The following is a 24,682-nucleotide window of genomic DNA, read 5'->3' on the forward strand; positions in this document are numbered from 1 at the left end:
CTAAAATTAGCAGAAAGGGCGCACAAACATTCAATGTCACAATGTCAGGACACCCGTCTGACTACTGGGAGATAGGAGACGAAACATGGACAACGGGGCTGAACCCGTGGTATGTACCTATTGGACCCTACCAATAAAAACTTCACTCAGACTGAAGCATTCCCCCTCCCGACCCCCTTCTCACCCCCCCACCCCTCACTCCATTTGCATTCGCCCTCTAGGCCCCACTCCGACACAAGACTCACAGACCCACGCAAGAGCTTTGGAAAGACTGCAAACCTGACTTTACTCCCAGGTTATGTACAAATGTCCCGCTCATGTTGTGAACGTGAACGGAAGGGGTCCTATTCAAAACAATGTTACACCCTGTAGAAATGTGCAAAACTGTACAAATATATTTACAACATTGAGAGACATCATATGCTTTGTACAAATCTGTATAAACCAATGCAATATATGTAACACCTACGCATGTAACCCCCACCTTCTCTTTATTTCTGTACCCCCTTATTCATTTACCCTTTATGCAAGAAAAATAAAAATTGTCAAATTGAAAAAAAAATAAAAAAAATAAAAATAAAATAAAAGTTCTAAATGGAGGGATATGGGGAGGGATGGGCAGAAGTGCAGGGGACTTTGAAGCTTCCCATTGGAAGTGCACTGCCTGTAAGGGTAGAAGCTAGTGTCCAGCGTGCAGCAACGACAGATAACATTTTTGCACAGAATGGACATTATTATTTCGAGTTACCTAAGTCGCGTGTTCCAAGGGTGCTAAATTGCAGATTGCTCTGAAAGCAAAAGTGGTCTTGGTGGTTGGAATAACTCTTTAACTGTGAAATATACAGTAATAATATATATTAGAGATAAACTGGTTCAGCCAAATTTCAGATTTGAAAAAAATCTGGGTATCTGTCCTTTTTGTCTTGGGATTTAGACTACAGGAATGACACCACAAAGGGATATAATAACAAAGGAAAGTAATATTTAACACAAATGGACATTTTCCCTCAAAAACAAGACAATACTTCCTACAGAGGAAGGACAGAAAAACCACTGAGGGATAACAGACGCATGGAGATGCCAAAGTGTTTCCTGTCCTACCTGAGGAAACAAAGTCATCATTTCTCATGTTAAGCAATGCCTGAAAATATAAAGAAAATAAATATTGATTGCAAAAGTTCTATACCTGTATTATGTGGATAATAATTGTACAATTGTTACCTTTCACAGGACATGAACATATGCTACATTTAGAAGTGCCTAGAGACAAAACTTCGCAAAAACAAGACATTTTATTCTTTGCACCCATGCCCTAACCATGATTAACAGGAAATAAGCCGGACCGGGAAAAAAAAATTTGGCTAGCACATTTTTTACAGTGGGCCAATGAAAAGGGGGCGGGGCCAGAGAGGGGGTGTTTGTCATCATAACAAACACATCATCATTTTGAAGTAACAAGAGTGTGCTCTTCACTTTGGCTGACAACTGGATGATCTCAGTCAACGCCAATTCAATTCCCATGGGAAAGCATTTGGAGGCTATTGCGCATGTGTGGCAAAACGCTGTGCTTCACCGCACCAATCAGCAACTCCTCCTAGAGATGCATTGCATCAATGCATCTCTATGGGGAGCGTTCAGGGCCTCCATGCAGAGAGTGGAGATGCTCACTAGGAAGCAGCTCTAGTGGCCGTCTGAGTGACTGTCACTAGAGATGTTCCTAGGCAGCAATGTAAACACTGCCATTTCCCTGAAAAGGTAGCATTTACAGTGCTCAGCCTACAGGGACAGACTATAGACATCAGAACCACTACAATAAACTGTAGTAGTTCTGGTGACTATAGTGTCCCTATAATACAAAGTCTTTCTCTCACCGGTCAACTCTAACTTACAGGGAGAGCAGGAGACACAAGTGAAGATGCACTTTGTTTGTGTTTTTTTCCCCAAGCCCCTTTCCTGTGTCTCTTAGCCCCAGCCCCTTTGTCTCTTTTCCCCTTCCCCAGCCTTTCTGTTAGTCTCTTTCCCAGACCCCAGCACCTCTGTGTGTCTCTTTCTCCACAGCTCCTGTGTGTGTCTTTTGTTTGTCTTTCCCAGCCCCTCTGTCTCTTTCTCCCCAGGCCCCTCCATGTCTTTTCTCCACAGACTCTCTGTGTGTGTCTTTTTACTCCCCTGCCCCTCCATGTGTCTCATTACCCCCCCATGAGCCTCTCCAGGTGTCTTATTAGTCTCCTAAGCGTCTCATTAGCCCCCAGCCCCTCCATGCATCTCATTAGCCACCATTTGTCCCATTAGCTCCCTCCCATCCTTGTATGTGCCTTATTAGCCCTCCCATGTGTCCCATTAGCACCCCAGCCCTCCATGTGTCCTATTAGCCTTCCCTCCCAGCCCTCCATGTGTCTCTATACCCCCTCCCACCTCTCCATTCATCACAGCCCCCTCCCAGTCATGTATGACATATTAGTCCTCCCATGTGTCTCAGCAGCATCTACTGTATGTCCCATGAGCTCCCCCATGTGTCCCATTAGCACCCAGCCCTCCATGTGTCCTGTTAGCCCTCTCCCCCAGACCTCCATGTGTCCCACTAGCCTTTCTCCCAGCCCTTCATGTATCCCTATACCCCCCACCCAGCCCTTCATGTATCCCTATACCCCCACCCAGACCTTCATATGTTCCTATACCCCCCTCTAGCCCTTCATGTGTACCCCCTCCCAGCCCTTCATGTGTCCCTATAGCCCCCTCCCCAGCCCCCATGTGTCCCATGTTAGCCCCCCCGCACCGCTCTTCCTGTAGGTCTGTACCTTGCTGTAGCGTGGCCAAGCAGGCATACTGCTGTAAAGGAGTTTCTGTTCCCCTACTCGATCTGACAGGAAGCAGTCATGTTCTCGCTGTGAGCACTTCCTGTCAGACCGGGTGAACAGACAGGGGAACAGAAGCTCCTCTACCGCGGTCTACCTGCTCGGCCACGCTACATTCTGTGACTGTCAGGGGAGCGCATCCCTTCCTGACTATTACTGTGTAATTACACAATGCGACCTGCGGGCCAGTGCCCACTAGGTGACCGCGCACCAGTCCGATGGTATGCAGGCCCACTGGAAAATTTCCCAGTATCCCCTGTCGGCTGCAACCAACCAGCCAGTTGTCCAGTTAGCCCAATGGCTACTTAAGATGGCTTGACAGGAAGAAATTCACGTCATCCAGTGACATCTCTTCTGTCCGTATCAGGCTTTTTCTTACTGTTGCAAAATCAAATAACCGGTATCTTGCACACTAAAATAAGCATTAGGATGAAAACAAGAAGACGAGTCTTACATCATATGAAACTTCCTCTCCAAGGTCAGTCTCCATTAAGAAAAGTCTTGCAATCCGTTCACATGGGCCATGCAGGACCCTGCAGATCAATGGAAACTCTGTCTCTCCTAATTTGGTTCTTTCTGGATAGACAAAGAAAGGAAACCGCACACTATAACACCTTTTACAAAGCTGAGTTACCTTTAAAAATATTTCTTCTTCTGTAACAAATAAATAACTTTTTTTCATCAATAATGTTTTATCACTGACTAATTTGTGCAATCTGCTTACAATATCGAATTAATTGAGCTGACTATTTTTCACATTGTTTTGTCTTTATTATAGTTTTTTTAATCATACTGAATATGTGCAAATGACCATAGTAACAATTTTATTTAAAAATATGCATAATAAAAGCAAACGTTATATTCAACTTGTAACCAGCAGGAGGCCAGAAGGATGAGCCACTACTGTTTTTCTAGTAGTTATCAACACTTCTAGTGTTGTCCAAAATGATAACACAGGATACCAAGGCCGTTAAAAATATGCATTTATTTATGTGCATGAATAAAGAATAAGCATATATATTGTTATGGAATAACAAAAGAAATGAATATTGAATCAAAAGACACGTTAGGTTGGTGTCAGAGGAAGGTTCTACTGCCCTCTAGTGGTTTTTGCATTTGTTATCCTTCCAACATCACATTCACAACGGTTTCCAAAACGTTCATTAATATTCATTTTTTTAAATCAAATTATAATAATCTGAAAACTGAATTGTAATATTTAGGCTAAAATTTAATCTGAAGTTGAAGCATGTTTTCAAATCATATGCAAACCAAAAGCGATCTTAATATATAGAATAACTGCTACACACCAAAAAATGAGGGCTTAACCCTTGAAAACAATGAAACGACAAAAATGTAAAAAATTGTATAGAAGTGAATTTTAAAAAAATTATTACAATATTAAAACATATTAAATTATTTAAAAGGATTACCTGTATAATTTTCACATTAATATAAAGAGTAACTGCAGTCATCAGTCATTGCTATCTCACACTCTATCAAATGAATCTCTAAATGGTATATTACCATAAAATACAAATTTCCTTTAACAACTGGTAAGGAATTTGAACCCCATTTACAAGATATACTGAATTTTAGTACATAGCATAATCTTCTCAAAGGGCGCTTTATCAGATAAAGACATACATACATACATACATACATACATACACACATATTGTTAATACATTGCTAAACACAAATACACACACCAGTCAAGCCATAAGACTTGCTTTTCCCACAGAAATCTCACTTTAACAGTGCTTTCACTACTGCAAGGGATTCTGGGAAGGCATATGCAAATTAGCTCAACAAAGAACCACATTTTTGCCTCATAATTCCACTTTATACATGGGTTACTTTGAGTATGAGTCTGCTGTATACAACAGCTTTGAAACACAACTCAGGAAGAGGAGCAAAGCCAGTGATCCACTAATGGACAGCTGTCAGAGCTAGGATTAGGAGGTGGGATTGAGACTTCAATTATAGGCAGGATTCTGAGTAGAATTAGGGGTTGGATTATGGGTTAGATTAGAGGTTGGATTAGGGGTTATTATGAAAAGGGGTTGGATTCAATCATGGGAAGGATTATAGGTTAGATTAAGGAGTGTTTGATTAGAGATCGGTTAAACCCTACAGATATATGAGGATTCCCTCTGTCAGTCAGAGCCACAATCAGTGGCCCCAGAGAGACAGATAAATTACATGCAACACTCAAAGTGAGCACTGCACAAAGCTCTTTAAATCCTTTAAAACACCTTCTGCACTGGGGGCCCACTCTGTCAGTTAGGGCTATAATTAGGAGCCCTAGACTGACAGAAGAGGTATGTGTGGTGCTAAAATTGAGTACAGCACATAGCTCTTTAAATAGATTTAAACACCACAGGTGAGCGCAATCGAGCTCAGTCGCAATCATTTTAAATGTGCCTTTCAAACATTTAGTGTCTCGCCAGAATCAGGGGGACACCCAGGGTCTGCAAACACCTTGGAGAGGTCTCTGTGCATGCCCCTTATTTTCCAGTGATTGGTGCTGGGCTTTGCCAGCTGCCCAGCACCAATCCAAGTTACTGGAGCTACGGTACAAGAGGGCTCTGTACAGAGAGCTCACTGAGCTAGGAAATCCCTCTGCTGTAACACAAAAAATACAAAACAATTAATATTTAGACTGAGCTTTGTGATAAAACGGTTAAATGAAAAGTGTCAAATTGCTCTTACATGGGGATTTGCATCCTACACATATATACTTTTTTGCAACAATTTTGGATTCTGTGACTACTATTACATTTATCTCAGCAATTAATCTCAACAATAGCCTCCGTCATTAAGGGAATAAACAGGCTAGCCTTTTATGGAAAATAAAAATAAATTATACCTGATTTTAAATATACTATGCTATTATCAATTTGGTGTCTTTTTTCTTTACATGTAAATTCGTTCGGACTTCATCTGCATTGAGGAGAGGGAAAAGAAGAGACTACCACAATAAGATGTCCCTGTTTTTCTGCTACCAAGTCACTGCAACTGTATCACATGTCATTTTTTTTTTGTATATGACAGAGCTTTGTGCACTAAGGTGTCTTGGTGTAACTGTTGTTCTTTATTTAGGATAGGTTAAAAGTGTATCCTAAAAATAAGACTGCTGCCCCCAGTGGATCATGGTGGTAATGCAAGGTACAACATTCAAGGTCCTCTGATATATTATTCTATTTTAGGATTTAGGAAGGAGGACTGCGACCCGCGGAATTAGGCTTGTTAAGGTTTTCACTGAGTGACCGCTGTGCTGAGAGGAAGTGATTAAACTTAATTTCCTCTCAGCTCCCAGGCAGCAGTGCAGGGGAGCAATACAAGAGACAGGAACTGAGCACTGGCAGCTGGCAAGGGGAATCGGTAGGAGGGAGATCTGGGATCTGAATAGAGGTACTGGCGGGGGAATAAGATCGTGAGGGAGCAGAGACTGACATCTGCTCCCTCTCATTGACCGGCATATTGCACCAGGCCATAGAAATGTGAGTGTGTGTGACTGTCTGTATGTGTAACAGTGTGTGTATGCGTGTGTGTGTGTATTTGTAACAATGCGTGTGTATATGTGTAATAGTGTCTGTGAACATGTAAATATATTTGTAACAATGTGTGTATATAAGTGTAACAATGTGTGTACATATATGTGTGTAACTGAGTGTGTCTATGTTGGCAAGTCTGCATGTGTATTCAATTTGGTGAAGGCGGTGCAGCCATGAGGGCAATGATGGAGGCCCATCGGGTCATTGTGGGACTTGGGAGGGCTCTTAGATCAGGGGACCAGTCGCCCTTTAATAGTGCACTGGACCAGGTCACTACCTCCTAGCTTGCTGAGAGCCGTGTGGGGAGTCAGGTGCATGTGCATACACACAGGTGGGGGGAGGGAAGCTAAAACATATGGCTAAAACAATGTTATTTGTTACTCATATATGTGTATGTGTACCTGTGTATCTGTGAGTGTCAGTTTGTATGTGTACCTGTGTATGTATGTAACTGAATGTGTATGCATATATCTGTCAGTGTGCGCATCTGTATAATGTGTGGCAGTGCATACATTCCAGTATTCAAAATGTAACACTGCACACAAATACACCCCATCATTTAAACACCAACACTGCATACAAATACACCCCAGCATTCAGACACCAATCCTGCACACAAATACACCCCAGCATTCAAACACCAACACTGCATACAAATACACCACTGCTTTGAAACACGCAAACACAGTCATGAATTCAAACACTTTTACTTCAAACAGAACCCTGAAATGCACACGCTACACACAAACACATCCCTGCATTCAAACATCAACACTACATACAAATACATATTTTTGTAAAAAAAAAGTAACAAATTACATTTATGACACAATATGAAGTTGTTCATTGTGCCCGCTTTTTAACTTTTTTGCGCATGTGTGTGTGTATAACTATTTCAGTGTACAGTATGGCCCTCTAGAACAAATGAGTTAGACACCCCTGTCCTAGAGAGTAAATTTTGTATAACACCACTATGGGTCCCCCCCCCCCCCTTTTTTTCCCATCTCCATATTTCTCTGTTATCTGCACTCCAAATACTCCATTGTCAACAGTATTTAATAGTAGGAATAGGTTACAACTCCCCAAACATTAGTTCTGATGGATAAGTGCAACTGTGATCTTAAATTGATAAGGCTGCACATCTAGCTAATTTGTTAATCATTGGAGATTTTAATTTTATAACATGATAGGAAACTTCATATTTGCTTAAAGGACCACTCTAGTGCCAGGAAAGCATACTCGTTTTCCTGGCACTAGAGTGCCCTGAGGGTGCCCCCACCCTCAGGGACCCCCTCCCGCCCGGCTCTGGAAAGGGGAAAAGGGTTAAAACTTACCTTTTTCCAGCACTGGGCGGGGAGCTCTCCTCCTCCTCTCCGCCTCCGATCCTCCCTGTCGGCTGAATGCGCACGCGCGGCAAGAGCTGCGCGCGCATTCAGACGGTCGCATAGGAAAGCATTCATAATGCTTTCCTATGGACGCTTGCGTGCTCTCACTGTGATTTTCACAGTGAGAATCACGCAAGCGCCTCTAGCGGCTGTCAGTGAGACAGCCACTAGAGGTAAAAGGGGAAGGCTTAACTAATTGATAAACATAGCAGTTTCTCTGAAACTGCTATGTTTATAAAAAAATTAGTTAACCCTAGCTGGACCTGGCACCCATACCACTTCATTAAGCTGAAGTGGTCTGGGTGCCTAGAGTGGTCCTTTAAGTCTCTCTTTACTAGAACTCCACAGCAGCACATTAACCCCTTAAGGACTGAGCCAAATGTACACGTTGTGATCAAAACAAAACGTAAACAAAAACTTGAATTTGCGCTATATGTCAGTTCAGGTGTAATTCACCTCTTTCATATTATGTGCACCCACATTTATTATATATCATTTTATTCAGGGGACACAGGGATTTCATTTAACATCAAATATTTAGGTATGAAACATAATTTAATATGAATAAAATATTTAAAAATGGGAGAAAATAAAAATTTTAAATTGTTTTTTAGTTCTACGTGACATTCTAACTGTGAATGTCATAATACTGTTTGCTTTTACTGCAATAAAATACACATATTTGTATTCAGTGATGTCTCACGTGTAAAACAGTACCCCCTATGTACAGGTTTTATGGTGTTTTGGGAAGTTACAGGGTCAAATATAGCATGTTAAATTTTTCAGTTTTTTCACATTGAAATTCGCCAGATTGGTTATGTTGCCCTTGAGACCGTATGGTAGCCCAGGAATGAGAATTACCCCCATGATGGCATACCATTTGCAAAAGTAGACATCCCAAGGTATTGCAAATGGGGTATGTCCAGTCTTTTTTTAGGAGCCACTTAGTCACAAACACAAGTCTTGAGATTGGGGACTGCTTGCACGACCACATCGCCTGATAGCCCTTAGACGTTCGGAAGCCGACTTCCACATCTTTGGTCCAAAACTGATCGCAGGTTTTTCTTTCGCAATCTCAAGTTACACCAATAATTTATCAAACTGTTGCATCCTCCTGAGAATGGACACCATATTGGCATTGCATTACATCGACCGCCTTGGCGGAGCCCAGTCACATGTTACCAGGTATAGTGAATCCTGCGGCGAATTGACTTTTTCCCGGGATTGGAGAAACATCAATGATCGCATTTCCTTCACATCTCGCTGTCAAAGGATCCATTCAGGATGAATCTATTGGCCTCCAGGGATAATTACCAATGGAACAAGCATCGTTTGCTTTGTTGACTGAGGGTTAAAACAGCAAATGAGAAGCCTCCTGTCATCTTATAAAATTGTAGATTATGCTAGCTTTAGTGTACCTATAATCTTAATTTTATTAATGACAGGAGGCAAATATTTCCCTCCCAGTTTTTTCATCCGTACACTTGTTTGGTCATTGGTCAGACGTTTTGGGTAATCAGGTATGTATGCAACTCTGCTTGTTGTTTCTGCTGCCTGTCGCTTTTCATGTTACCGTTTCTTACATAGAACGGTTGGGATCTCTGTACATTACAGCAATGCTGTTTGTCACTGCAAGTTGTTTGACTGCAAGTTTTTTCAGAGTACATTTCATTATCAAGGCAGCCCTTTCGACTATTTTTCTCGTTTCAGTTTATAATCTGTCCATGGCACCACGTTTGAAATGTCCTCTCGGCTGGATGACATCGTTGACATCACTGCCTACAAGGAGTTATGTTACACTGCATGGTTTTATTCTGTTTCTTATTCTGTTTTGTCGCAGCTTGAAAGAGGAAGTAATGTGTGGGGAGGGGAGCTTTATTGTATCTAACTTTTTCCTGATTAGTTGATTTTCTCTGTGTTAATGTGCTGCTGTGGAATTCTAGTAAAGAGTGACTTAAGCAAATATTCGCCTCCTGTCACTGATAAAGTTAAGATTATAGGTACACTAAAGCTAGCATATTCTACAAGTATCTAGACACTGAGTGGGCCAGATGCATTAACGAGAAGTAAAGTTAAGGGAAATGGATTTCAAAGGTTGACTTGATGGACTTTAGTCTTTTTTTTTTTTTATTAGTCTCAACTACTATGCAACCATGTAACATTGGAATGGCGCCAGGACACGTCTCGCACCATAAACACCACAATCAGCGCTACGGAATTTGTTGGCGCTATATAATAATAAAATAATAATAATAATAAGCAGTAGTGGTTATGGTTCCTGGCGTGTGTCTTTAATGGACTACTCACTGCTGAGATTTATGGTCAGTGTCACAACCACTCCTGTCAGAAGTCTCTACTATTCAGTCTGTGTTCTCTTGTCTCCTTTTCAAATAAGTATATTTTTAATGGAATGACACTTTGCTGTAGAATCTACTTTAACATAATAATGTCTGCATTTACCAGTGTGATTTTTATCCACTAACTAAAAGGAGATCGCTTGATTTTCTCCCAGCTTTATCTTCTACCTCATTTGTCTGCACTACTTATCTAAAGCAAACAAAACATAAAACATTTCAAATGAAGCATGTAAACATGTTAAATTACTTACCACCTGTTTCATGAAGCATATAAAGTGCAAATTCAGAAGTACTATTCTCCACCTGTATTTAATGAATAAAAATAATTTTTGGGGTATTCTTTTTCACCGTGCAGAATAACATAGGTCTCTACAGGAATTATTCACTAAACAACAAATTGAATTGAGCTCAAACTGCACTGCACAATTTAGGCAAAAAGTCAAGCTGTGGCAATAACTGGGGCCTTGATTTAATATTTTTGGATAAGCTGGTCAATTTTATTTATTAATTTATATATATATATATATACATATATATATTTTTTATTATTATTATTATTATTTTATTATTTATTCTAAATATTAAAATATGAAAAATATAACATATATATAAAAAAAAACACAAAACATTTTTGAAAATATTTAATAATTTTAAAAGTGTATCAAAAAGAAATAAAACATTTGTAAAGCATATCCAAAAATATTACAATTTAATTTGGAAAATCTTTCCGAATCAGCGATTTTGGCCTACATTTTGCAATTCAGATTAATTCACTATTATTCATGTCAAGTAAATAAATCAATATCAAACAAGTTCATATGAATAATTAAGATCCCGGTCACAACTGAGTCAAATACAATTTAGTAACATGCATTACATATTCATAAACTCACAATGAATGGTAAAACTGAGGCAAAAATAGCTGACCCAGAAAAATTCACATTATTTCTTTAATATATTAAATCAATTTAAAAGCTTATCTAAGAATACCAGACCATTTGGAAAGCTTACCCAAGAATATTAAATTGAGCCCTTAATTTGCAAACGGTCAGAGTTTAGCGAATAACCCTGATTATACTGATATTTATACATATATGAACAGAAAACAAATGTTACAAATTAAAACCTTATGTCTAACCAATAAAATCAATGCAGCAATGGGAGCTAAACAAACCATATTGCAAAGCGTTTAAAGCATTCCTCTGTATTTAACTAAACCCATGAGTAAATGCCATAACAGCAAACAATTGCTGCTATTTCATTTTCTATTCCCAAAGTCATCTGCTTTTTTTCACAGTAGTAGTATACAAAATAGTAAAGATATATATTCTTAATTTTCAAAGTGGGTTCTAATACCTGCTATCTGAAATTTGACTATACCTGAACTGCTAATTGTACTGTTGCGAGGCTAAAGAAATTAATACATTGTGTTCAAATCAAGAGATTCCTAAAATTAAAACAACTGACATTATAGACATAACAGATTCACGCCTCTAGAAGATTTACCTAAATGATAAACCGATAAGGATAACCCTTGTTGATTGACCGACCATAGAAACTCACCCTGAATTTCCTTAGAAGAAGATTTAAGACTTGAGATGTGTTCATGGTACTTGTGACACGAACATTTGTCACAGACCCGTAGGCTGGAGTAAACACAGAAGTCTAAAACACAAAAATCAAATTACATTGTTTCAATGAGTGAAGACATAAAGGAAATCTGTGTGTTGACCTCTTATGCCCACTCCACACAAACACTATCTCACTATGTCACTTGAAGTGGACAAGTCCCTGAACCACAGTTTCACATTCAAAAATACAGCAAAAAACATCTAATTCTTTAAGAGGTTCATCTGTATTTCAAGATATTTTAATACCAAATTTCACTGCCCCCAAGGGTTTAGTACTCCCACTTTATTGACAGTCCATTCCTCCCAAACCATATTTTTCAGCTTCTACTTGTCTGGTTGCGATTTTCTTTTTCCTAGGAAATATTTTAAACCTTGTTTAGATTTATACTAATTCCAGACAGATTGTCTTTGGCATCCACATAGAGGTTCTCAAGTCAGATTGACATGCTACATTAAATTCAAAACAACACTTTCTGAGTTTAAATAACATTTAATATGAATCATTAAAAACTTTAAAAAAAGAAATAATCTGTTTCCTATTAAAATCGTATAATATGATGAATGTGCAAATAGTGGAATAACAGAGACCAATGTAAGTGTACATCAGAGACATGGCACAAAACTAATCTTTTTGTTGTTCGCGGTCAAGCTAACAGACTCAAGTCCCACTTTGGGAGGTTACTGTAGTCCTAAAACTTGGAACATGCATTGGTTACATGTAACCCCTTTACTACAGACTTTTTATTTATTTTTTAAAGCATAAGTTTAATTTTTCTAATTCTTTTAGTGTGACAAAAGTAGTTACATTTTGCATTTTGATCTGTTATTTGTCAAGCCTTGAACATGATTTCTGTAAATAGATTAAAGGACCACTATAGTGCTAGGAAACTTGTTTTCCTGGCACTATAATGCCCTTAGAGTGCACCCACCCTCGGGGACCTATTCCCGCCGGGCTGAAGTTGGAGGAAGGGGTTAAACACTTACCTTTCTCCAGAGCCGTGCTTCCTCGGCGCTGGGGACTCTCCTCCTCCTTCCTACGTCAAGAGCCGCTCGCGCATTCAGTCAGTCCATAGAAAAGCATTCTCAATGCTTTCCTATGGACGCTGGCGTCTTCTCACGGTGAAAATCACAGTGAGAAGCGCGGAAGCACCTCTAGCGGCTGTCAATGAGACAGCTACTAGAGGCTGGATTAACCCATATGTAAACATAGCAGTTTCTCTGAAACTGCTATGTTTACAGCAGGCAGGGTTAATCCTAGATGGACCTGGCACCCAGACCACTTAATTGAGCTGAAGTGGTCTAGGTGCCTATAATGGTCCTTTAATACTGACATAACAACGAACACATATATGCAGTGCTTCCATAACATCGTAGATAATGGGGTTTACCTTTAATGTTTTCAAACTTAAATACACGTATAAAGTCAGGTTATATTGCCTTGTTTATGAATGCAAAAATGTGACACTACATTATTCAAGTATTTCGAAAAGCAAAATTGTGACACTTATTGTTAGACAATGTGGCAGGTTATTACAGAACATGTTAAACAGTTAGATGAATATACGAACTGCATATATCTATATATGTAAGGGAAAGCGTCATTTAGAATAAAACCAATATTTTATCTACACAAACTAATTTCTATTAGGGAAATTCACTAAACTCTGCATTTTAGCACATTCAATCTGAATTATAAAATTTTAACAAAAATAATCAAACTGATCATCGCAGATTTGGAAAAATGTCTTTCACTGAACCACATTCCTACATAGACTAAAAAGGGCTATTATCACTAAGGGAATGGAGACCCCCTACTCTGTCTCCCAGCTAAAACTGTGGACCATTGGGAATTGCGTGGACACATCTTGCACATTGAATGCCTCAAGCCTAGTCTTGACTACTGTGTGGGGAAAAGCTAGCTATAATCACTGCTTTACAGTAGAAAGGGTCTCCAGTAGTATAATCACTGAAGAGAGCTATAATCGCTGCAAGTAGCTATAACAACTGCAAGGAGATATAATCACGGCTCAACCCATCTAGGGCAGCAGTATCCAGAGACCCTCAGTCCAGCTTTGGCTACTGGGTCTGAAGTGCTCCAGCGTTCCTGGCTAGCAGGCAGGCAGCTGTCTTAGTGGAGGTACTTAAAGGACCACTATAGGCACCCAGACCACTTCAGCTCAATGAAGTGGTCTGTGTGCCATGTCCCAGTAGTTTTAACCCTGCAGCTGTAAACATAGCAGTTTCAGAGAAACTTATGTTTACACTGCTGGGTCAATCCAGCCTCTAGTGGCTGTCTCCCTGACAGCCACTAGAGGCACTTCCGCGATACTCTGTGTGGAAATCGCATGGAACTCTGGCAGCGCATGCGCTTTTGGCTCTTCTCTGGGGCTGAGAGGTCACCAGCGCAGAGGAAGCCCGGCGCTTGATTAAGGTAAGTGGCCCAGCAGTAGGGGGGCCACGAGGGTGGGGGGGACCTAATAACCCTATAGTGCCAGGAAAACGGGTTTGTTTTCCTGGCACTATAGTGCTCTTTAACCAGGTATGGTGGCTCTGTTACAATGTCCAAATCAGCAATTTTAATCTCAATGTTGCTATTTACTTGTAATCTGCTAAAATTTGAGTTTAGTGCATAACACGAGTTATTACTTCTGTAGATTTTTCACATACACTCATACATACCAAATATTGATCTGGTATTTTTCCATTTCATGTGTACGTGTTATATATATATATATATATAGACACATACTTAGTCAAAAATAAAATACTTAACATGACATGTGTTTTTGCTTTTTTGGCAGGAAATGAAGAATGCATGGGAAAAGTGTAAATAGCCCAAAAAGGAAGTTTCACTTCCTGACAAAATAAATATTATACATATCATTCTTTTTTTAAAGCTAAATAATTTGATACTGTCAGATCTAGCACACCCCAGTGTTTAATACTTCTTGTATAGTACAGGGAGTGCAGAATTATTAGGCAAATGAGTATTTTGACCACATCCTCCTCTTTATGCATGTTGTCTTACTCCAAGCTGTATAGGCTCGAAAGCCTACTACCAATTAAGCATATTAGGTGATGTGCATCTCTGTAATGAGAAGGGGTGTGGTCTAATGACATCAACACCCTATATCAGGTGTGCATAATTATTAGGCAACTTCCTTTCCTTTGGCAAAATGGGTCAAAAGAAGGACTTGACAGGCTCAGAAAAGTCAAAAATAGTGAGATATCTTGCAGAGGGATGCAGCACTCTTAAAATTGCAAAGCTTCTGAAGCGTGATCATCAAACAATCAAGCGTTTCATTCAAAATAGTCAACAGGGTCGCAAGAAGCGTGTGGAAAAACCAAGGCGCAAAATAACTGCCCATGAACTGAGAAAAGTCAAGCGTGCAGCTGCCAAGATGCCACTTGCCACCAGTTTGGCCATATTTCAGAGCTGCAACATCACTGGAGTGCCCAAAAGCACAAGGTGTGCAATACTCAGAGACATGGCCAAGGTAAGAAAGGCTGAAAGACGACCACCACTGAACAAGACACACAAGCTGAAACGTCAAGACTGGGCCAAGAAATATCTCAAGACTGATTTTTCTAAGGTTTTATGGACTGATGAAATGAGAGTGAGTCTTGATGGGCCAGATGGATGGGCCCGTGGCTGGATTGGTAAAGGGCAGAGAGCTCCAGTCCGACTCAGACGCCAGCAAGGTGGAGGTGGAGTACTGGTTTGGGCTGGTATCATCAAAGATGAGCTTGTGGGGCCTTTTCGGGTTGAGGATGGAGTCAAGCTCAACTCCCAGTCCTACTGCCAGTTTCTGGAAGACACCTTCTTCAAGCAGTGGTACAGGAAGAAGTCTGCATCCTTCAAGAAAAACATGATTTTCATGCAGGACAATGCTCCATCACACTCGTCCAAGTACTCCACAGCGTGGCTGGCAAGAAAGGGTATAAAAGAAGAAAATCTAATGACATGGCCTCCTTGTCCACCTGATCGGAACTCCATTTAGAACCTGTGGTCCATCATCAAATGTGAGATTTACAAGGAGGGAAAACAGTACACCTCTCTGAACAGTGTCTGGGAGGCTGTGGTTGCTGCTGCACGCAATGTTGATGGTGAACAGATCAAAACACTGACAGAATCCATGGATGGCAGGCTTTTGAGTGTCCTTGCAAAGAAAGGTGGCTATTTTGGTCACTGATTTGTTTTTGTTTTGTTTTTGAATGTCAGAAATGTATATTTGTGAATGTTGAGATGTTATATTGGTTTCACTGGTAAAAATAAATAATTGAAATGGGTATATATTTGTTTTTTGTTAAGTTGCCTAATAATTATGCACAGTAATAGTCACCTGCACACACAGATATCCCCCTAAAATAGCTATAACTAAAAACAAACTAAAAACTACTTCCAAAACTATTCAGCTTTGATATTAATTTTTTGGGTTCATTGAGAACATGGTTGTTGTTCAATAATAAAATTAATCCTCAAAAATACAACTTGCCTAATAATTCTGCACTCCCTGTACTTGCATCTATAGTATTTGAACATAAATCCCTAATAATCCCTAATAATGAATACATAATTTATCACAGAGAAAAATGTTAATATATATCCCACCCTCTGGTCCAGTGGTCACCACTACATTACTGTAACACTCCCCTTTGGTTCACCTGCGTTGTGATTTGATTTGCTCTGTTTGAGGACACTTCCCCAAACGGGCAATACTCCTCAATGACGCCAACATGCTGGTTTCATTGCCAGCATGCCAGTGTCTTAACAGAGTGACATCAGCTACTCTATTCCTCTAATTCCTAAGCAGCACTACAAACATTGACTAGGAAGTAACCATAGCAACCAGAGAATGCACTCGGGCCTCCATGTTTTTGAGAGCAGGAGGAATGCCTGTAGGAGGTCTCTCCTGTTCTTCCTGACAGTCAGTTCTTCAGCATAGAGGTCTACGCTGAGGAATTGATAGAGAAGAGGGGGAAAGACCTATTTTTAAACAGTTTCCTCCCCCCCCCAATCCAAAAGTAAATTGTATGCTCTTCAAAATGAACATAAGTGGCGTGTACTAGGACAGGCACACTTCAAATAAATCTATTATTATAAAATAGTCATTAATAAGAAGATTGAAATATCAGAATCAGGTAGAAGCAGGATGAGATAGAAGCCGACTATATTAAAAATAAAAGCTGAGGGGAAAATAGTAAGCACAAGTACCACACCTCGATTCCGAGCATCACTTACAAATGTAGAGTTTACTGCTATGCATAGTGAAGTCTTTTCATAATTCTAAATTTCATAAGCATTTTAAAATAACTCCTGCTGTACACTGACTAAATCCAAACACACCTCTAGTTGCTTTTATTGAGAAGAAAACTAGCAGTGTGAAACTACAGCCCACAAGCTATGTCTCCTGTGAACCCTTCCCTCCATCAAGTAAGGCCTGACAGGAAGAACGGAAGCGTTGCAGTGAAGTGGTTGCAAAAGAAATGCTGCAACGACAGCAGAGAGAGCAGAGAGAGAGTGTACAAGCGCTAGAAATCTCATATTTATACCATTCTATTTGAAAATGCCTTGAGAGAAAAGCGTTCTGGCTAGCAATGAGCATAGTACAATTATTAAACTAGGTGTAGTCCATATTGATATTTGTAGTTGTATCTGTTAATGTGTTAGGGATGTGTATATATCACTTTCTAGACTTTTTGCATGTCATCGGTAAAGATCAGTGAGGTCATAAATGTTCTAAACTTGTATAAGTGCAATACAGGAGAAAACACTGAAATAAATCACAAAGTGTAGGAATCCAACTGAAATGTCTACCTGCGATATAGTTCCTATCTGAAGGAACACTATAGCATTAGGAGTACCAGTACTCTTAATGCTATAGTGTTCTTTTCAATATTTAGGTTCGTGTTACCCCTCCAAAGCAACTTACTTACTTTCTCTCCCTTGCCACACTGCTCTCCCCAGGGCTGGACCCACCTAGCATAAATTCTAATATGCATAATGTAGTCAAATCCTAAATTAGAGGAGAGGATGGAAAAAAAATCAGAACAAACACCTATTGTGTGTTATAAAACAAACAATACAAAAATGGAGACTCACTAAATAGGTCTGCAAGACATACGATAGCAACATACTATATAATTAATAATGCTGATAATATCAACATTAAATTGGAAACCACCATTTCTCAAAATCATAATGTCTTGCTCTTTAATCAATTTCTAGTAAATGGCTATGCATCCTCTTCAATACTGTCATGGGGCTAATGACCATATGAGCTTTCGGACACATCTTCAAAATGTATCCTAGCATCCTGTATCACGTAGCGATAACCCTAGTAACAACATATAACAACAAGACAAAATTCCATTATTATACTGAAATAGGTAGAGCACGGATAACCAAACTCTAGTGTTAATGCATATCAAGGTGTGAAATGCTAGATAAAGGTGTAGGTTTTATAAGTACTTATTACTTATACGAGTTCCTGACTTGAGTACTGTATAAAGATTCCTCTGACTACACAAATAGTAATTAAATGTCAATGTAATAATAAGTAACAGTCCTAATGTCATAAAAAATGCTTCACAAAACCTTACATTTAACTTATAAAACCTCACATCAGTTATGGAGGTAATGCAGATGTTGCCTTTTCTATTTTGTGTCTTGTCATTGTTTACCAGTGTTACATTTTATACTCATTTTTCGTTTCATTACACAAACAGAAACATGTAGGAGGGTCTCAAGCATTCATTGTTAATTATTTGACATGTGTTCTTTAATTTACCTTATGATTATAGAAGTGGCCATTTATAGAGAACCTGTGATTCCTTATTCTCTGTACGTCTCCTGGGCTGCGAAGTTTCACCCGCATCTGGACAAAACTGGCATCACTTCTGGTTCTTTTCAGCTGTGGCATCTCCTCTTCATTAGGGTCTTGTAAATAAACACATATAACACATTTACAAAGCAGAGAAACAATCTGTTTTAAGTAGAAACCTAATTACGATAGAACAAGGTTTCGGAAGCAAGTTTTCATAGAATCTTTATGAAATAGCCATTCTGACTGAAATTCCCACCCAGTAAAGAGATGTACAGAGACAAAATAGGAACTTTGACAGGTGAAGTAAATAACATTGATTATATTGTTACAATGGCACCTGTCAAGGGAAGAGGTATATTAGGCAGCAGGTGAACAGTCAGTTGAATTTCATGCGTTGGAAACAGGGAAAATGGGGAACCGAAAAGATCTAAGTGATTTTGACAAGGACCAAATAGTGATGGATCAGAGCATCAGAGCCTTCAATGGGGGCGTGAGTGTCAGAACCGGACAATGGAGCAATTAAAGAAGGTTGCATGGACTGGTGAATCATGCTTTCTTATAGATCAGGTGGATGGCTGGGTGCTAGTGCATTATTTACCTGGGAAGAGATGGCAGCAGAATGCACTATGGGAAGAAGGCAGGCTGGTATAGGCAGAGTTATACTCTGGGTAATGTTCTACCGGGAAACCTTGGGTTCATGTGGATGTTACTTTAACACGCCTCACCTATCTAGATACAATCCTTTATTTCCTGATGGCAGTGGCCTCATTCAGCAGGATAATACCGCACTGCAAAGATTGTTCGGGAATGGTTTGAGGAACATGACAAAGAGGTCATGGAGTTGCCTTGGCCTCCAAATTTCCCAGATCTCAATCTGATTTGTGGGATGTGCTGGAACATGTGCTGGAATCTGATCCAATGATTCTCCACCTCGCAACTTGCAGGACTTAAAAGATCTGCTGCTTACGTGTTGGTGCCAGATACCGCAGGACACGTTCAGAGGTCTTGTGGATTCCATGCATTGATGCACTAGAGTAGTTTTAGGCAAGTGATTTTAATGTTGTGGCTGATCAGTGTAATGCCAAAATGAAAGAATGAAAAACTATGGCTTGTAATATTTTTGCACTACAAAAAAAATATAGGCACATGCAATATGCTTTATATAGTTGGTGTTAGGATAAGCCAAAATTATATAATGGCTAATCAGGAGAAAATCAAGTACATAAATCTAAATATAAAACAAAATATAGCGAACGCCTTCCAAAGACAATGGGAGGGGCTACTGAATAGATCTTTCTCATCAGCACAATGGGAGAAAGCTCTGATCTGGCAACATAAAAGCTCTTCCAGCTCCCACTACCAAGAGGTTAACTACATACTGATATCCCTGTCGTATAGGACACCAGTCCTGTTACATAGAATCTTCCCAACAATCTCGCCGACATGCTGGAGATGCCAAGACGACAGGGGGACACTGATACATCTCTGGTGGGAATGCTGGGCCATCGCCCCGTATTGGGATCAGATTAAACTGGGTGTACGATCAATCCTGGGGGATGACACTGACTGGTCAGCTGAACTAGCCTTGCTACATATTTCCTCACAACCTACCTCCGGATACAAGAAATCAAACATGCGATTAACAGACACATGCAGGCACACCTGTCTGCGACTCCTCACGTCACACGCACAGCCACTCAAGGCCCCTACACAGATCTCAACAGCGGTGTGAGTGGTACTAATAACAGATAAGTGAAACGGCGATCCTCTGCCCTGCACCGCAGGCTCACTCCTTGGAAGGGCAGTGCGAGAGCCTCTCCTAGTGTTATATATGCTGACTCTTTAACAGGGAAACAACGATCTAACATGGGTAAAACCTACCGACAAACAAACACGTTCTGGACGGGTCATGACTGGGCACTAACTAATCTGTGCTCTTCACGGTGCACACTATGCGGCGCCCACATGGCTGGACACCAAATATAACCCAACCGCCTAGCGCCACCGTAGGTCTCACACATCCGTCAAGATTTGAGACACAGAGACCATAAGGGGATTCTCTCTGCCCTCCTTCTATATCCTTTCTCTATCTCTACACACTTACCACCTCTTTTCTATAAGATGCTCTAACCTGGCAGACATTATCTCCAGACACTGAAAGGGGAAAACATGACACACTAATACCAAGACGCACTCTAAACTCCTGATGGAAAACACAGACGCTTGTAAATAAATGGAACAACTCTACATGTTATACTATTATATTTACGATGTATCAATGTACAGTAAATACTGCAATAGCAATAACGGATAAACAAACCACATGAGCAATTGTCTAAAGCGTGATATCTTGTCTGCAACTGGAAAAGAATGTATATGCGCAATGTAAATTTATATGTTTCTCTGAAGGCCTGCGCGCCTACCTTTTCTCTTACTATAACTCAATAAACAAGATTGACAAAAAATAAATAAACTAACATAAAAAAAAATATATAACTAAAGGCCGCTTGGGGAGTGTGTGCAAGGATAATGGGCGTCAATGAACTGTTGCATTGAATGTATTCAGTTGCCATAAATGTATCCACTTTAGTAGCCTGGCTAAGAATAGCTCACAGTCAGCACAGAACCTGTAATGGAAAAAACATGGCAGAGTTTTTTTTAAATCTTTCTGTGATTGCTCGCTTACATCTGCTTGCGCTGTTATTGTTCAGCTCCCCTGCATCAGTCTGGCATTCTACAGATGGTGAGTCAGGGCTAATACAAAGAGAGAAGAAAAAAATAATAATTTATAAATACATCTCACAAAAGCAGGTGATATCGAAATGCATTTGGTAAATAACATTTTGTATATTTTTTTCCAAGAATGTACAGAATTTAAAAGTGCTACACAGTGTCCACAGTGAAAGGTTTGTTTTACTTCAGTATCTAACACCCACACTCTATTTCCGGCACAGCTTCCGGAAGAGTATTTTTTTTTTAAAGGGAAACTATGTGTTAGTCAATGAAGACCAGGAAAAGGCAGGAATTTTAAATAACTATTTCTCCTCTGTATATATTAAGGAAGAACCCATGGCAATAGATGTGCAAATGATTGCTACTAAAAACTTGCAGAATAATTGTAATTGGTTAACTCAAGACAAGGTGCTGCAGCAACTAAAGAAAGTTAATATAAACAAAGCTCCAGGGCCTGACGGTATCCATCCACGTGTACTTAAGGAACTAAGTGTAGAAATAAGTGAACCTCTGTTTTTAATCTTTCAAGATTCTTTTCTTTCAGGAAGTGTTCCGGATGATTGGAGGAAGGCAGATGTTGTTCCTATATTCAAAAAGGGTTCAAAATCCTTGCCTGGAAATTATAGACCTGTGAGCTTAACTTCTGTGGCTGGTAAAATATTTGAAAGGTTATTAAGGGATTATATTCAAGAATTCCTTGAGAAGAACATGGTTATCAGCAAAAATCAGCACGGTTTTATGAAGCACAGGTCGTGTCAAACTAACTTGATTGCATTCTACGAAGAAGTAAGTAGAAGTATAGATCAGGGTGTTGCAGTGGATGTGATCTATTTGGACTTTGCCAAGGCATTTGATACAGTTCCACACAGAAGATTAGTGTTCAAACTCAAGGAAATCGGTCTAGATGAAAATGCTTGTTCTTGGGTAGAACATTGGCTTAAAAACAGAGTACAAAGAGTTGTCGTTAATGGTAAATTTTCAAGCTGGACAGAGGTGGCAAGTGGTGTCCCTCAGGGGTCTGTTCTGGGACCCCTTCTATTTAACATGTTTATAAATGATCTTGAAGACCGCATTGAAAGTCATGTTTCAGTGTTTGCAGATGACACAAAACTTTGTAAAATAATACAATGTGAGCAAGATATTACTTTGCTGCAGAGGGATTTAGATAGACTGGAGGACTGGGCACTCAAATGGCAGATGAAATTTAATGTTGAAAAATGCAAAGTTATGCACTTCGGCGTAAAGAATACACAAGCAACGTATACCCTTAATGGAAGCGAATTAGGGATAACAACACACGAAAAGGACTTGGGAATTGTTATAGACAACAAACTATGCAACAATGTGCAATGTCAATCAGCAGTGGCCAAGGCCAGTAGGGTATTGTCATGCATGAAAAAGGGCATTCATTCTCGGGACGAGAATATCATTTTGCCTCTCTATAAATCACTGGTAAGACCACATATTGAATATGCTGTGCAATTTTGGGCACCTGTTCTAAAGAAGGATATTATGGCACTAGAAAAAGTGCAGAGGCGGGCTACAAAATTAATAAAAGGAATGGAACATATCAGCTATGAAGAAAGGTTAACAAATTTAAACCTATTTAGTTTAGAAAAACGTCGCCTGAGAGGGGATATGATAACATTATACAAATATATTCGAGGCCAATACAAACCATTGTGTGGAAATCTATTCACAAACCGGACTTTGCATAGGACACGAGGTCATGCGTTTAGAGTAGAAGAAAGAAGATTTTGTCTAAGGCAAAGGAAAGGTTTTTTTACTGTAAGAACAATAAGGATGTGGAATTCTCTGCCTGAAGAAGTGGTTTTATCAGAGTCTATACAGATGTTCAAACAGCTGCTAGATGCATACTTGCAAAAACAGAATATTCAAGGATATAATCTTTCAATGTAGGGTAATAACTGCTTGATCCAAGGATAAATCTGACTGCCATTCTGGGGTCAAGAAGGAATTTTTTTTCCTAGCTTGTTGCAAAATTGGAAGTGCTTCAAACTGGGGTTTTTTGCCTTCTTTTGGATCAACAGCAAAAAACATATGTGAGGAAGGCTGAACTTGATGGACGCAAGTCTCTTTTCAGCTATGTAACTATGTAACTATAGTCACCAGTACAACTACAGCTTATTGTATTTGTTCTGGGGTCTTTAACCTGTCCCTGCAGAGAAAAGGCAGTGTTTACATTCCATCCTAGGAACACCTCTAATGGCCACTCTTCAGACGGCCACTAGAGGTGCTTCCTGTGTCAGTGCTGCAGAGCTGAACTTTCCCTTTGAGAGGATTCTGAGGCCACCCGCAACCCCAATTCTTTCCTATAGTAAAGCATTGTGATTGGCTGATGATGACAGCCAATGAGGCAGATCAGCGGTAGAGCCAATGCTGGCGTACCTGTGCTGCACTGGAAATAATTAATGTAATGCAACGATAGGGTAGGCGCTCACTGTAGATGAGAGATAAGTTAACCGCAAGACGTGACATGACACCTTTGTTGGGCCTTGGCGGCCTGGCCAGCTCCAGTCCCATCCAACTCACGTGACAAGTCTTTGCTGGGCCAGTGGACCAGTACAGACTGCCCACCCTTTTAAAAGGTATAAAAGACGGGGCAACCTGGCACTCAGGAGGGACCTACTTATCTGCATCACAGATATGTGGTCCAGGTCTTTGCTGTTTCCCAGCTGAAAAAGTCCCTCCAGCCTAACTTCCCCAGTCGTGTGTGGCATAGTGACAATGAACTTCTCTTCTCCTATTGTGATGTATATTAAGCGGATCTCGATATACTAAGCTGATTGATCATTTAAGCTGAATGCATGCACACTTTATAACCAATATATGCATCTTAAGATCAGAGTGATTTGGATTCCAGTGTATACAATAAAGTATGGTGTTAATTCTTACATACTACTTGGTCTTTGTGTGATTTCATTTGCCTATTACTAAACCTCCTCATCACAAATCGTTACAGACCTTATTAGGTACTGATATTTGTGAATGTGGTTATTTAGCACAACACAGCGGTAAATCGACAAGAATTTCCAAAAACTTTGTGAACAGATACAATATATGTTACAACAATTGGTGATAAACCACGCCTAATGGCGAAACTTAGTGACGTGATATATTCAGTGAATAGATCCTTGTGAAAAAAACATACAAATAAAACAGATAATAGTGCAATATGTCACTTTAAGTGCGTATCCTATATAAATATTTAAGAGGACTAACTCACACTTTTCTGAGCTATTTAAATCTCTGCTTTTTTTCACTCGGACGCTACAATCCCTGTCTCAGGATGTATGACGATCCTCCAGATGGTGTA

General features: G+C 39.8%; 1 protein-coding gene across 1 annotated transcript in view; it reads right to left on the minus strand.

Annotated features, from left to right (window-relative positions):
• The window catches only part of RASSF4 (Ras association domain family member 4), a 289,543-nt gene that overhangs the window by 20,105 nt on the left and 244,756 nt on the right, over positions 1-24,682 (minus strand). The window contains exons 6-10 of the mRNA XM_063434595.1: positions 21,299-21,366; positions 18,577-18,725; positions 11,718-11,819; positions 10,406-10,457; positions 3,307-3,428 (exon numbers count right to left, since the gene is read on the minus strand). Coding sequence (XP_063290665.1) covers positions 3,307-3,428; positions 10,406-10,457; positions 11,718-11,819; positions 18,577-18,725; positions 21,299-21,366 — 493 coding nt within the window. The remainder of the gene's footprint in view (positions 1-3,306; positions 3,429-10,405; positions 10,458-11,717; positions 11,820-18,576; positions 18,726-21,298; positions 21,367-24,682) is intronic.

This window comes from Pelobates fuscus, chromosome 10, assembly GCF_036172605.1.
Source record: "Pelobates fuscus isolate aPelFus1 chromosome 10, aPelFus1.pri, whole genome shotgun sequence".
Taxonomy (NCBI): Eukaryota; Metazoa; Chordata; class Amphibia; order Anura; family Pelobatidae; genus Pelobates; species Pelobates fuscus.